This window comes from Palaemon carinicauda, chromosome 19 (genome assembly GCF_036898095.1).
Source record: "Palaemon carinicauda isolate YSFRI2023 chromosome 19, ASM3689809v2, whole genome shotgun sequence".
NCBI classification, from domain to species: domain Eukaryota; kingdom Metazoa; phylum Arthropoda; class Malacostraca; order Decapoda; family Palaemonidae; genus Palaemon; species Palaemon carinicauda.
In genome coordinates, this window is record NC_090743.1 from 14,651,030 (window position 1) to 14,667,193 (window position 16,164).

At 40.1% G+C, this 16,164-nt stretch overlaps 1 protein-coding gene across 2 annotated transcripts in view; it reads left to right on the forward strand.

The window, feature by feature from the left end:
• Abi (tyrosine kinase Abl) overlaps positions 1 to 16,164 on the forward strand; it is a 106,602-nt gene that overhangs the window by 16,976 nt on the left and 73,462 nt on the right. For both annotated transcript variants that reach the window (XM_068393184.1, XM_068393185.1), the window contains exons 3-6: positions 6,823 to 6,990; positions 7,941 to 8,088; positions 8,320 to 8,549; positions 8,822 to 9,086. In XM_068393184.1, coding sequence (XP_068249285.1) covers positions 6,823 to 6,990; positions 7,941 to 8,088; positions 8,320 to 8,549; positions 8,822 to 9,086 — 811 coding nt within the window. The remainder of the gene's footprint in view (positions 1 to 6,822; positions 6,991 to 7,940; positions 8,089 to 8,319; positions 8,550 to 8,821; positions 9,087 to 16,164) is intronic.

Genomic DNA, 16,164 nt, shown 5'->3' on the forward strand with positions numbered 1-16,164 from the left:
CCATCGCCTCTGCAATCGCCTACTCGCCGACCTCTTGCTTATCTGTCTCCTGCTCTGTCTTCTGGTTCCTGTCATCCTACCGCTTGCAGATTACCTGTTTGTCAATCGCATGTTGTCCTGAGATTTCTGACCATCACTGACCAACACATCGGTTTTCCACGCTTCAGCACTCCCTGAAGCAACATGTTGCGTCAAAACGGCTTTTGCCCACCCATGTTCCGACGGACTAGCTCCCAGCTTCGCGTAAGACGCCTACGGAAGTTTCTGTAGTAAGCGCTCTCCCAAGTGTCGGCATTCACCGCATCAACGCTCACCCATAGGTCAGCAATTGGTGATGCATCATCACTCTCCAAAGCGTCGGCCATCGCCCACGCGTTGACGTTCTCCTACGCATCGTCACTCACCAGTTCTTTGGCAATCGCCAGCACGTCAGCGTTCACTTACGCGTTAACGCTCGCCAGCTTGTCAACGGTCAACAGTTCGTCAGCGTTCGTCACCGTTCGCCAACGCATCAAAGTCCTCCCACTCTCAAATGCTCTCCGCAGCGTCAGTATTCACCATCACGGCAACGCTCGCGAACACGTAGACACTATAACGCGGAAACACCTTCCAACGCTTCAGGAACCTATGGTTGCTCAACAGGCAGAGTTCAGGGCGAAAGACAGCAGCTACCATCATCCTTCGACTACCAAGAATTCACAGCAGACCTGTAAGACACAGGTAGGTGATCACAGAGGAAAGGAGCAGGAGCGGAAAGGTAGGTCGTCGCCTCCCAGAAAATGTGTCCTTTCTTTGAGAAAAAGAAGAATTCCTCTCCACAGGTCACTGTTACTCCATTGCCCTCCCCGTAACCACATATCAGCATGATAGCAGGGGAAGAAGGAAAGGGGGCAATCTAGGGGAATTCAAGATCCCAAAGTTACTGGCCCCCAAAGCGGACCCTAAGATTAGATCTTAAGCACCGGGAACCTTCAGCTTTCTTCCCTTAAGGAGATTTATCAGACCGCCAGCGTTAGCAGATAGCCATGGTTTGGAGCTGTTGTTAGGGCAGTGATGCAGGCTTTTGGACCTGCTCGTTCCTCGGAAGCCCCTAAGAACCCTCCGCGACCTTCAGTTTCAGTAGATTTACAGCAAGGGATCTCGGCTGTCTCCCCCCTGAAGAGGAAAAGAGGAGTTCCTGAGGTTACAACGTCATCAAGGATAAAGCCAACACCAGTGAGTCCATCAAGGATAAGGTTGAACATATCTGATTCTTCATTTTCGAGGGGGACCTTCCCCGTGACAATAATGTCATTTCTTCAGAGTTTTCCAGGAAAGCCAGACCATCCAGGCCTTCAGTGCTCGAAACCTACCTTCCTTCTCGTAAGAAGTGTAAGGGCTCCAATACGTTGCCTAAGTCCTCTTCCAGGGTCTCCGGACCTGCAGAAGGGCTCAGGACAGTCAGTCATCCTAATCTTGACAACCCACCCCAAGACGAGTTCCTGGTTGTGGATGACTGAGACTTCGCTGCTAGCCCCGCTTCAGAAGGAGAACAGAATGAGTCTGAACTCGCCTTCTGGAACGTTCTGACTTTGACGAGGGCCCTCAGCGGGCTGTCTGATCCAGAGTTGGCTCCTCAGGAGGCCAAAGATGTGGTCTTAAACAGTGTTTTTGGCACTCAAAAGCCCTCCAAGTCCAGTGCAGCCCTGCCTTGGTCGGAAGAGTGCCAGACGTAAGATTTCTTCTCAGCCCTCCGAGTTCTCCTCCTCCCTTCGATCAGGCTCATCCACCAAGCTCCTTCCACCTCCTCGTGTTCAGCAGAGGAGGTATTATGAGGTCTTGGACGAGCCTTGACCAGCAAGGGTAGAAGAGATTCTTTAGCTATGGTAAGCAGCTATTCTAGGAGGACACTACAAAAATCAAACTGTTGTTCTCTAGTCTTGGGTATTGCCATAGCCTCTGTACCATGGTCTTCCACTGTCTGGGGTTAGAGATCTCTTGCTTGTGGGTACAATCGGGCATACTATTCTATCTTGTTTCTCTTCCTCTTGTTAATTTGAAGTTTTTATCCTCATGCTATTTTCAAGTTTTTGTAGTTTATATATGAAATATTTCTTTTAATATTATTCTTGAACTTCTCTTCTAGTTTTTCCTTATTTCCTTTCCTCACTGGGCTATTTTCCCTGTTGGACCCCTTGGGCTTATAGCATCCTGCTTTTCTAACTAGGGTTGTAGCTTAGGAAATAATAATAATAATGATAATAATAATCTGTGGTTAGGATCCGTGGGAATCCTAGCACGGATGGAGGATTTATCCTAAGAAACTACCAGGTAGACGATTGAGACGTTCCTCCTCTCAGTTACTCAAACTATTGAGTTCTTGTCCCACCAAATGGTGAACTTGTGGGCCAACACCATCCTCAAACAATGGGACTCAGTAACTGATAGGTTCCATCCCCAAGTCCCTAAGGCCAAGATCTCAAGGCTCAGGAACTCTTCTCAGGAACTCTTCTCTGGAGGGTTCCTTTTTGTGTGGGCCTAGGGATGTCAAGCAGGCTGCGGAAAGGTGGAGGAAGTCCCACCAGGACACTCTTCTCCATAGGGCCCTAACATCCCAGCCATACAGACCACCAGCTCTGCAGCCCAACTAGCCTTAAGCCTCGACAAACAAAGGGGCAGCGAAGAAAGAGATGTCAAAGAAGTCCTTTCCGACCAAAGACAAGAAAGGCAATAAGTCCTGTCGAGGTGGTAAACAATGTAGAAGGAGCGGCTGTGGCAGCAAACGCTTGGACAGGTAATCCAACTGCTCGTCCACCAGTGGGGGGATGCTTGCAAAGCTTCTGGGGCAGGTGGGAGCAGCTCGGGACCGATCCCTGGACAGTCTCCATGACTCGTTCAGGGTATCATGTCCCATTCATCTCGTCTCTCCCTCCCCTGATCTAGGATCCAGTGACAATAGACTCCTTTGCGATGGGATCAGTAAAGGGGCTGGCCCTTCGTGCCGAAGTCCAGACCATGTTGGAAAAGGGCGCTTCCAGGTATTCCTAGACAACTCTCCCGGGCTTCTTAAGTCGACTCTGTCTTATGAAAAGTGCGTCTGGAGGCTGGAGACCCATCATTAACTTCTTGGCTCTGAACAAGTTTATCAAACAGACTTCGTTCAGCATGGAGACAGCAGACATAGTCAGACAAGCGGTAGGACCACTGGACTTCATCTGCACACTGGACTTAAAGGACGCATACTTCCAGATCCTGATCCATCCATCTTCAAGGAAGTATCTGAGATTCATCCTAGAAAACAAGAAATACCAGTTCAGGGTCCTGTCGTTCTGTTTTTCCACAGCACCCCAAGTCTTCACCAGCGTGCTCGCCCTAGTTTCATCATGGGCTCCCAGGATCGGCTTCCGTCTCCTCCGTTATCTGGACGACTTACTGATCCTAGCAGACTCGGTGGCAACCCTTCTTCAGCACCGAGACAAGCCTCTGAGGCTTTGCCAAGATCTGGGGATCATGGTAAACCTAGAGAAGTCCTCCCTGCTTCCCACTCAAAGACTGGTATACCTAGGAATGATTTTAGACACCAAATCTCCACAAAGCTTTCCCATCAGATGACAGGATAATGAGGCTAAGAAAGGTCGCACAACTTTTTCTCAGATGAGAAGAGCTCTCAGCCCAGAAGTGGCAATGTCTCCTTGGTCCTTGGACACCTATCATCCGTGGTCTGTTTAGTTCCCTATGGCCACGTCAGGATTTGATCTCTCCAGTGGTGACTGAAGTCCCAATTGGAGTCAGGCCTTCGATTCCCGGGGTATTCTGATCCCCATGGGATCAGAGGAATGGACGGACCTCGAGTGGTGGGTGTAGATCTTCTCGTCCTCCCCTAGACTTGATGCTGTTTTTGGAAGCATCAAAAGAAGAGTGGGGGCCCCACGTGCTGCCCCTCACGACCTCAGGCCTCTAGTCAGAGTCCGAAAAGTACCTTCACATAAATCTTTTAGAGATGAAGGCTGTCTTTCTGGCCCTTCAACAGTTCCATCAGTTCCTGGCCGGTCACTCATTGATGGTGATGAGCGACAACACCACAGTAGTGGCTTACATCAACAAATGAGGAGGTACTTTTTTTGCAGCCCCTATCCCATCTAGCAGTGGAGATACTGAGATGGGCTGAAGTCCATTCGGTGCCACTATCAGCCCGCTTCATTCCAGGCAAAAGGAATGTGCTCACCAACAATCTGATCAGAGCATTTAAGATAGTAGGTACCGAATGGTCTTTGAATCATCTAGTAGCCAACAAAGTCCTGACTTTGTGGGGTTCTCCAGCGGTTGATCTGTTCACAATGGCCCTGAACTTTAGGCTCCCACTGTATTGGTCCCCAGTCCCAGACCCCAAGGCTCTCTGGCAAGATGCATTTCAACAACAGTGGGAAAACATCAACGTTTACGCCTTTCCCTCATTCTGTCTGATGATAAGGGTTCTCAACAAGGGCCAAACATTGGTCAACCTATCAATGACTCGTACCTTTGCTATGGCATCATCCGGAATGGTTTCTGGACCTTTTGCAACTCCTGATGGAGCCCATAAGATCACTCGATCCACGACACGATTTACTCAGACAACCACATGTCAACATCCACCACAAAACCGAAGCTTCGCTATGACTTCACGCCTGGAGACTATCCAGCATCTCTTCACTCAGAAAGGATTTTCACAACAGGTTGCGAAGAGGATGTCTGGATACCTGCGGAAGTCCTCGGCAGCAGTCTACTTAGCAAAGTGGAACATCTTTTGTGGTTAGTGTCTCCACTCGATGCCACTATTCCAGCAGTAGATGAGTTCCTCGTGTATTTGTTGGAGGAAATGCGCCTTTCAGTTTCGGCAGTGAAAGGCTACCACTCAGCCTTAAGCCTCGCCTTCAAATTGAAAGAAATAGACATCTGGTCGCTAGAACTTTCTTATACTGAATTATACACTTACCTTTCCTCCAGTCTCTAAAGAGGCCTCCCTATGAACTATTACGCCAGGCAACAGATCCTCCATTCTCTAAAGAGGCCTCCCTATGAACTATTACGCCAGGCAACAGATCACCACCTGACTTGGAAGATGTTGTTCCTGCTAGCTTTGGCTTTGGCTAAACGAGTTGGTGAACTTCATGGTGTCTCGTACGACATTGCCCATTCAAGCGGATTGTGAGAGGCAACGTTCCACTTCGTCCCTGAGTTTGTTGCTAATACTCAGAATCCGGGAGTGGCGGATCCCCGATTTGTATCCTTACGGATTTCGAGTATCCGCTTTGTAACAGACGACTCTTATCATCTTTTACTCTGTCCAGTGAGAAGTTTGAGGCTTTACCTCAAAAGAACAGCAGCAGCCCGTCCACATGTGCCTTCACTTTTTGTTAGCACAGGGAGGAACAAGAGGAGGGTCACCAAGAACATCATCTGTGCTTGGATTTGCAGAGTCATAGACCATACCCTAAATCCAGACCTTCCTCCTTCACATTGCCGTAGAGCCCACGATTTCAGGGACATAGTTACGTCCGTGGCCTTCAAAAGAAACTTTTCAGTGACGCAGGTTCTACAGGCTGGGGTTTAGAAACGTTGAAATACGCTCACAGTCCTCTACCTGCAAGACGTGATCCACAGGTTGTTCGATACGTTTTCTATTGGCCCTGTGGTGTCTACACAGCAGCTGTTATAATAGCTTAAGCTCCTTATTGGACAAATAGCAGAAGGTTGAGGGTACTGTTACCTGGTTTTAGTGTGCGTGAATGAAAAGGTATGACTAGCTCTTATTCTTTTCTTCATCCTTCTCTCTCTTGGGGAAAGCAGCAGCCTGGGTTCTCTGCTCAAGCTGACCTCAAACCACTTCAGGTAAACCATGCTTCCTTGTGTACCTAGTATTATGTCAATACTGCTGCGTCCCCGTACCCTGGCATGATGGTATTGGGAAAGTCTTGGTTACCACAGTTTTTCCTACAAAGGCTCGAAATAACTTTTACCTTGACAGTTACACTGCTTATCTCAACACAGCTTATGTAGGCCACAGACCTTGCATAGCAAGGTTTAGCGAGGTGTAGGGATTCCTTATTTTTGGTACATACCTATTCAAAATAAGGAGCCCCCTGGTAGCCAAAAAGCCAATTTGGCAGGGACGTCCACCTTCCTAATGAGTGAGTCACCCCTAATAAATAGCGTAGGTTTGTATTCCAGTTACGGAACAAATGACAAATTCGGAGATAATTTCTATTTTTCCTAATGATACAAACCTTTAGCTATTTATACAAACTTACCCGCCAACCCTATTCCCCTTGAAGTCCTACCTCTAAGCAAAGTGAGCTTAATCACAGGTGTGCGAGTGGAAGAGGTAGCGAACTACTCCACCCCCCCCCCATTAATTAGTGGGATGGGTAGTTAACCCTAGCTAAATTTTAATGCCTCGTTCTTTCAGCTTTGCTGAAAGTAATACCCCTAATAAATAGCTAAAGAGTTGTATCGTTAGGAAAAATACAAATATCCGAATTTGTAATTTTTTAAATTAGTCTTCTTAAACAGTAAAACACTTTTCTTATATAATTGGTTTCGTCAACTCGGCCCATTTGATCTAGCAGCTTCATGTCGAAACTTCTTGAAAACTGAAGCTGGTGATTGATGAACACTTGAGGTTCCAGGTAACTTGTTCTTAGCGACTATGCTACTGGTTTTCTTTGTGTTGGAGAAAGGAATGCTGTATCTGGGAACATTCAAAGACCATGAGTATGGGCATATATGAGTGATGTATTTGAATAAAAAAATAATAATAAATAAAAGAATATTTAATCATTCATTGATTATTTATATTTGCAGGCAGAGAACAAGGCAGTGGCACTTGAAGAAACTAAGAATTACACCACTCAGTCTTTAGCAAGTGTTGCATATCAGATTAACACACTAGCCTATAACTTTTTACAAATGGTTGAGCAACAAACACACCAACTAGCAGAAATGGAAAGTCAAGTGAATTATATTGCACAGGTAAAATTCTTTGTGTTGTCATATAATTATAACCTCTTTTGTAAACACCATCATCCAACTGACATTTGGAGAGACCCAATAATATTTTAGCATCTCAGAATGTTATAACTCTGATGCAGTAATAATTGCTTCCTGCTTAATGATTATTTCAATTTTTATTATTGTACAAATACAGAGTGAGAAGCTGTTTTTTATTGTTTAATTTAGAATATTTTCTGGTACCAATTTTGCCATTTTGCTAAGAAGTTGAGGGATTATGATTCTGTACATTTATAAGTTATTTTTTTTATCCATCAATTATTTCTGTATTGTTTTTTTTAATTACTTAATTGAAAGTTATCTTCATTTGTTTAACCATCAGATATTACTGGGCAAGTCATCACAGACTTGCCCTCTTTCTCTCAGATGCACCATATAGTATTTTTTACTTCTTTCTCACTTCTCACATACTTTTTTTTTTTGTCTCGTTGTTTTCCTCTGCCCTGTATTATTGACTTATCACTAACTGCAGCAGGTTAAGATTTTCAAGTCTATGGAAAAATTGCTTAGTGTTAAATTCTGCTGTTTAACTTTGGGAAGTATCGGGAACCTTTTTGTGATTAAAGTATTCAAGTTTTTTATGGAATGCAAAATATCTACCTGTGAATGGTAATTATTGGCTTGCACAGCTTCCATAAACATATATTTTATTAGAATTGTCATAATGGTCAGTTAAACTTATTAGTTTTCATATTTTTTGTCTGATTAGTTTGGGTATTTCACTGCCAAAGTAGTGTGGTAAGCATTTTTTGTGGATTTTAGGACTATGCCATATAAAAATAAGATTTATATTTTGCTTCTGTCATAAAGTAAAAGAACATGCATTAATAACACAAATTTTAAGTTAATGGTTCTGAACATTTTTTTTCTATGAGGGTCTTAGTGATATTTTATTTACAAACATTTTTCAGATGGTCATGGTTCACAAAGAGAAGGTTGCTAGGAGAGAAATTGGAGTATTGACAACCAACAAGACAACTGCACGTCAGTACAAGATTTTGGCACCAGCCAATACAGAGAAACCTATAAAATATGTCAGGAAACCAATTGACTTTGGATGTAAGGGAAAATTTGCTTTGTCTTGTAGCTCAGGTGTACAATTTTAGAAATTATTTTAAAGAAACCAAAATGCAACTGGAGTATAAGTGTACATATATGTTAACCTTTCATTATAAGGACTTTATCTTTTGTACCTTGTTTATTGTACAGTAGAACTTGTCTAATTATCATTTTTTTTTTATATATATGTTACTCCACATGTAACAGAAAGGTTATTTATTCTTACTTCAGGTTTAGATGATGTGGGACATGGAATACGATCCTCGTCTAGTAGCACACCGCGCTCAAGGAGATCAGCAAGCAGTGTTGGAATGCCTCCCCCACAACATCAGCCACCCACTTCAGCTGGTCCAGCACCAACTACGAAACCACCCACACCACCTCAGGCTAATAGATCAGTTAGCAGTTTGTCCAGAGGATCTCGAGAATATCGAACACCTCCAGCAGTGGCACCACCTCAGGTTTGTTTCCTATACAGAATCAATCTTAGGAGTGAGATGAAGATACAAGTCCTCCTGTTCTTGGGATTTTAGCTTTAAAAGAAAAAAAAAAATTGTTTCATGGCTATGCCCTATTCCTGTATACACATTAGTCAATATTAATGTTAATGTAAGAGAAGTTGAATGATGGTTATTATTACTTTTTTTTTTTTTTTTTTTTTTTTTTTTTTTTTTTTTTTTTTTTTTTTTTTTTTTTTTTTTTTTTTTACAAATTAATGATGATAATTTTACAGGTACCTAGTAATTACGCCCCTAATTACCCAATTGGCCACCCGCGACGAAATGATCGATCCAGTGGATATAGTACGCTTCCTCATCCATCAGCAGCCCACGTTGCAACAGTAAATCATAATGGAGGAGGCCAGCCACCCCCACCTCAAGTTGGAATGGTTCATCCTATGGCTCATGGGGTTCCGCAGAGTTCGTACACGCCTCCACCCCCACCGCCACATATGCAAGAACCATCTCAGTATGCTGCTCATCCTATGGGCATGCCACGTAAGTACCTGATCTCTTTAGTTGTCTTTTTATTTATTCTATGCTAATGATATAACTTTCTTTATCCTCTGCTTATGTATTTCTCTTTCAAAGTTAACTGTTAGAGCTTTATTGATCTGAAGGTCTTCTCTTCATGATGATTTGAACAGTGAAATCTTATTGTGAGTTGAAAATTTCATAGTTTTGTTAATGACTGCAATATATATTAACATTTTCATTACTGTTTGAATATTTTCTATATCTGTTTCTTTCATGATTATAGCTATCTATATGCACTTACCTTTGGTGTGATAGATGGCAGCTCCAGTTCTACCAAACTTTCTGTGTTTTCTCTCTGTGTAGGGATATATGCTAATCTTCCCTGTATTCATCCATGTATTCACCCATACTGTATCTGTAAGTAAAATAGTGTCGTAACACAACTAACATTAGTTCATGAGTCGGTTATATGACTGTGTGCTCTTGAATAACACAAGGAAGATGCCACTACTTAAATTCTCCCTTTTTTTTTCTTTAATTGTGCCTAACGTCCCGATTCACATGCTTTTTAGTGTGCAAGTGAATTTCGTTATGTAAGGGAACCATCATTATTATAATCATCTTATTTTTGTTTGATATGGGAGGGAAGGATAAAACGAAATTTAATCCTTATAATTGGAGCTCTACAACCATATTTTTTTTACATTTTTACATTAATATAAATATATAAAAGATAGGTGTTGGGTATAGTACATGCATATCAGCTTGTTTTACAAAAGCCTTTGACTGCTGCAGTGTGAGGAGTAGACCATTCAAACTGAAGTAATCAAGTACCACAGCAGTGATTACAAATAATATTTATGAGCTGCAATACTAGGAAAATGTCTTTCTCTCACCTTCATGTCTCTTAGCAAGTGTCACTGGAATTTTATTTGCAAGTTTTTCATCAGTTGATTGAAGTTCATTTGATCTAATAAAGATACTACTCATACCAGGTTTTTTTTGTTTTTTTTTTTTTAACAAAGAATAATTGTTTCTTTTGGTAGGAAGAATAATAGTGATTTTAATTAATTTCCCCTTTTGTTATATGGTTTAGCCCATAGCTCTAATTCAGTCGTTCTTTAGAATTGTATTAATGGTTGGTTTGGTAAGCTATTGTGTCATGATTTTTGGAAAAACTTGTCTATCACAGTAAATCATGAGGTTGATGCATTCCTTCATACCATATGTAGAAGTTTTCATGATCAGCAAAATTAAAAGGTAGATGATGCTAAATTATCATCTTTGTGATTATGGTGGTAGCTAAGCAAAAAATCTGTGGACAATGTTGCATTGTATTTTTGTTGATGTTCCACCAGAATACGTAATGATAACAATTATCGAGGGTTGAATAGGTGACTCTAGTCCTCCACATGATTTGCATACTTTTTTAGGGTTTTATTACCTCTTCCTTAGGAGCAAAACTTGAAGATGAATAAAATACTTATGAGCATTTTTTTTTCTGTCACTAGCTCCATCTCAAGGCCATATTACCCAATTCCATTAATCCACTATGATAATTAGCAGAGAATGCAAGTATTGAAGTTATGTTATTTTGCTACTTATTTGTCTCGGTGAATAAGTACCCATAAAAGTTTAGTGCATCCTACAGTAGACTCCGTCAGTCTTGTAGGAAGGTTTTTATTAGCAGTAATACCTCCCACTCCTAAGGTACAGAGTGATTTAGTGCTAGCATGTGGTTAGGGTGGACATAGCATATTAATTTTATGAATCCAGTTACTGGAACAAAAAGTATTATTTAAAATACCTATTGCTTCATCTTGTGAACCAGATAACTTTTCATCCTACTACTACTTATTTTTATCAGAGGGTTAGCAATGACCTTTAGTCAAATTGATAACAAGAAGAACATATTTTTTTCTTAATCGTTATAATTTTGCTAGAATACTAAAAGTATTACAGATCTCATGGGCATTCTGTAAGAAGACTTTAGATTAATGATTGAAGCATTCTGTGAGTAGACTTATGATTAATGATTGAAACAAGTATTTTTCATTGTGTGAAGGGTTGCTAAAGATTATTGAGGTAAAACATTCCTTTGTATGCAATATATGGTGTACACTAACAATTTTGTTGACTAAGTTAAGGACTTGTATGATTGAAAATGCAGAGCAGTTAACCGAGACATTAATAAAACTAGAGTTTAATGGAAGAAATTAGTATTGAACTGCAACAAAAGTTGGGTTGAGGTACAGCATATATGGCCATAGTCAAACAAATTTGTTTGCGAACAAAATTTAAAAAATTGTTGCATCCAAACTATAACAAATTAATACTTCGGGTTTGTTGCATCACATTGGAAAAAGATTGAACTTTGTACTAATGTAAGAAAAACATAACGAATGCTAAAAGAGAATGAAAAAATTCCTGTTGAATGTGAAATGTTTGAGATTTTTTTATTAGAAATTCATGAAAAAATACAATAATTGCTTGAAGATTTTTTATAATACTCAAATATTGTAGAATTGGGGATCTTTCACATGGATGCAGCCTCTTTCCAATAAATGTATTAGTAAGCGATGTGTAAATAAATAAAAATAGCTTATTTTTTTTCAGAGTGAAAATTTCAAATTTTCAACCTATTTAAGTCTATGTTTTTCATTTTTACGATGTAATAAATAAAGATAAGGAAAAATTAGGCAATCAAATTCCCAATAAAATTGATAAGTAAAAAACATATGTATTATTGGTAAAATATTGAACAAATTACCATTAGATAACGGAGTAAGTTTTGCAAGTATGTTGATGGTTTTTACGATAAAATTTTATGTATAGAAGCGTTAATGCTTTTATATTATTTTATATACCATGTAAAAGTACAGAAAATGGTTTCTAATTATTTATGAGATGTGTATATTGCAGGTATTTACATACGCACAAACCCGACTAGAAAATTTTTATTACTAGAGCATAAAAATGAAAAAAGTAGGTTACATTAGAAATCAACATAGGCCTGCCCCACATGTGCTGCTACGACCCGTTTTCTTATAGGTTCCAACATGATGTTAACCATCTGCCCACTTGTGGTGCGAGTTTTGTTTTCCTTGAGTGACGTGCATATTTACGCTGAATTACCCCCATAAATAAGTTGCGTACAATGCGGCAGTTCGTGACATTGGATCACTAATGGCAATAAACATTTTCACGCGTCATTGCGTCATCAGATCATTAGAGCGTTAATGAGTTTGTTGGATTTGTTGCAGGAGGGACTAGCTTGGTAGTGATCAGATGGATCAGTTTCAATTCCTTGACACTAACAGACATTGGAATAAAACTAATATGCAGCTTGTATCATGCGGATTGATACTTAGCTCAACCAGACATAGATTGTGATATTTTGTGTTGAAGATTCTTGAGGCAATGGAAGAAACCCATAGAACATTTATCTGGTACTAGAATTTGATTAGATGTAGGCAAGCCTCTTGATCCAGTTTGTTAACGTATGTACTACTGGGCCAGGCTACGCTGTTGGCCACACTATATAGTATGCCCATTGTGTTGTATTTAAGATACAGCCGTATCCAATACAATAATAAAGAATGCAACATTCACATATTACTGTAGTATCGTACTGTATTATGAAATAAGAACAGCAAATATACATCTTTTCCATTATTTACATTTATAATTCAGTACTGTATGAGTAAGACCACTGTCTATGTTCTCCAAATCAGCTGATTATGGCTAACTAGCAAATAATTGTTATTTCTCTTGATAAAAGAGACAATTATTACTCGAACTATCATTTTTATTTTACCATAAAAAGATGTGTAGTTTTTAGTAAAAATACTCTTTAGAGGTGTCTCATCCCTGTTGCCAATGCACGATAATTTTATAGTTTTTAGCATTACGGTGCTTGTTTAAAAATCTCTGTAAATTATTGACTATCTACTAATTCTTTAGGTATTTTTTGTGCATTTTGGTTTACCTTTTCATAAACCAATAAAAGCTATGGTGTAATAATATATTGGTCGTATTCTACTATTCTACTGAATGTCATTAGTAACAACTACGGTAATTGTTTAGTATGGAACAAAAGTTGAATTGCAAGCAAACTAGCTGTTATTATCCGAATTGGTTGTTTATAACTAAACAGCTGTTTATAACTAAACAGCTGTTTATGTTCGGTTGTTTATAGCCACATGCCTTACTAATGATACTTTTATTCTTTTTTTTTCTTTTTAACTTATTGAAATATAGATTGGGACAAGAGGTAATGCAAAAGAGATTAGTTTATTATAATTTGGTCTCAGAAAAGGAATTCGCATGATACATAAGATATAGGATAAAAAAATCTTTATGGGTGGAAATTTAAGGGTCGCACAATATGTGAGATCACGTTACACAAGTATATATGGGATTACTGTAATTTACATTTTTATTGGCTCAGAAAATAACTATATTTTAGAAAATAGTTAAAATATGAAAAATATAAATCTGATCTGACTTCAGAAACCTGCTATATAAAGAGGAATCTGTAATATACATTTACCCATGATATATTTATAAATCCGCAATATAGTGAGGGGATGATAGGTTAACCGCAGTATGGCGAGGAATTACATTTGTTTTTTACCAATTCATGGAGACAAAATATTTTTAGGTGTAGAATTGGGTACAAAATCTGATTAGCTTGGCTACAGTACTGTTAAAGTACTGTAGACTGTTAATCAATACATCTAACCTTAAATTCATCTTACTCTTATTCCTCTTACTCTTCTGCTCACTGACATTTGGTTTTTCAAGTTATTAGCTCTACATTTTCCTGCTTTATACTTCTCGTCATATATGTGGGTTACTTTTCCTATCAGTTCATGGAGTGTGCATCTTTAGCTTTCTCTCCTTACAAGTTGTTGAAAGTGTGCACCTTAGGTTGTTGTTCTTGCCAGTTACTGGAAGTGTGCATCCTTAGTTTGCTCCTCTTGTCAGTTGCTGGAAGTGTGCTTTGTTACGTTGCTCTTCTTGCTCATTTATCTAGTTGCTAAAAGTGTGAATCCTAAATTTGCTTTTCTTACCAGTTGCTGCAAGTGTGCGCCATTAGGTTGCTCTTCTTACTAGTTGCTGAAAGAGTGCATCCTTAGGCTGCTGCTCTTTCCAGTTGCTAGAAATTTGCATCCTTATGTTGCTCATTTTGCTAGTTGCTATTCATCCTTAATACCTTTGCTACGATGACGTCGTTAAACTTCAAAATATGCCTGGTAATGCACACTGTGATGTCCTTTTACGTAATAATCATTATTATTATTATTATTATTATTATTATTATTATTATTATTGACATTATTACAAGCTAAGTTACAAATATAAACCATAAAGAGTATAGCATATGGTTGTATATCACACACAGTTCACACTTGGGAAATTTCACTTAAAAAATCTCCTCTCCCTGACATCAGCCCCTCCTCCTCCTTTCTTCAGCCAACCAACAGTCTTTGGGATTCTAACCTTTATTTCTGAAAATGTAAGAGCTATTTTAGTCTTTTTTTATTACCTCATATTATTCACAGTAGCCTCTCTAGTCATTGGTGACATTCCCTACCCAAGGCATTTATCAAACTCCCCCGTCACCCCCAGCTTGGAGACTTAGGGATCCTCACATCTCACCATACCACTAACCGAAATACTTGCGATACTAGTCCTCATGATTATGTAAGGTCTATTTTAGTGTTATTCTTTTGGCATATTGTTCAAATCACAGGGAAAGCCTCTCTGTATCCGACTACCACAAGTCTCACCTCTAACGAGACGAAAATGTTTTACCACAACGAGATTTGTCTTTTACTTATTTTCTTCATTTTTTCTCAAATATTTCTACAAAATATCATCTTCATGTCTTGCATATTTCATATTAGTATTGTTCATTGTTTTCACGAGTAAAAGTTAGCCTGTTGTCATTATTTCTATTTATTGCCTCTACACAGTATTCGTCATGTTCTTACATACGCAGTCTCTATTTCCAAACCTGTGAAATACCCAAAACAGGAATGGTCCAGTTCATAGTGACTCACACACAAGGTGGAATGATTGCGGTTTGCAAGTTCATCGTTCGTCGATTGCCAGCTCACCTTTCGAGAGCTTGCTGTTCGCAGATTGCCGATTGCCGATCCACCAGCTCGCCGTTCACCAACTCGCCGATGGCCAGCTTGCCGTTCACTAGATTGCTGTTCGTTAGCTCACCTATCACCAGTTAAAAGCTCACTGATCGCCATTCGCCAGCTCGCAGTTTTCCGGCTTGTTTATCATCACTCGGCTGCTCAGAATCATCATTAGTCAGTTCTCTTTTAGGTTGCTGTTAGTACCAGCAACCTCTTCCAGCACCTGATGGATTTTCCTCTGGATACTTTTCCTTCTGGGTAAAGGCGCTTTAGGGACGATCTTTTCTGACAGAGATCTTCACTTCATTGAAGCTCTTGCTTCTCGTGAGACTTACTCATCAGAGAGTACCCTCATCTGGACGACATATATCGTCTTCTCCCACTCTCTCTGGCTTGCACTGCTTCTGTAGCCCTCCCACATGGAGTTAAAAGACTTTAGCATGAATATCCTTCCTGGAACCATACCCAGCACTCTCCATCAACGACTGGGGTAATGCATAAGGATTAACTATAGAGTTTATACCCTTCTCGCCTCTTGGATTTCTTTGGTTTTCACAAACAGTGCTTCTTTGGTTCCCAAGGGTTTCATCTCCTTCTCCGGACTTCGAAAAACCCACGTACATGTGGCCAGTCTTCTTCATTGACTCTCCAGTCATCGGCAAGTTTGTGGACGTTGATCCCTCACGAACGTACGTTCTTCGCCTACACTTTGTTCCTACCACAGAGTGGCTTACGTGTCATGTACCTCAAGGACGAGATTACTGCTTCTGCCGCTACCTCCTCCCATATCTCACGTTATGATATGTGACTTCTGTACCTTACAAGCCGATTCTGCATAGATAGGACCTGCACTAGTTGATTAGGCGCCGGCAGCTGATCGGATCTCGGACACTGTTTGTGGAGGCAGATCCCTTGAATCTGTTCCTCCTCCTGTGTCGGGAGAT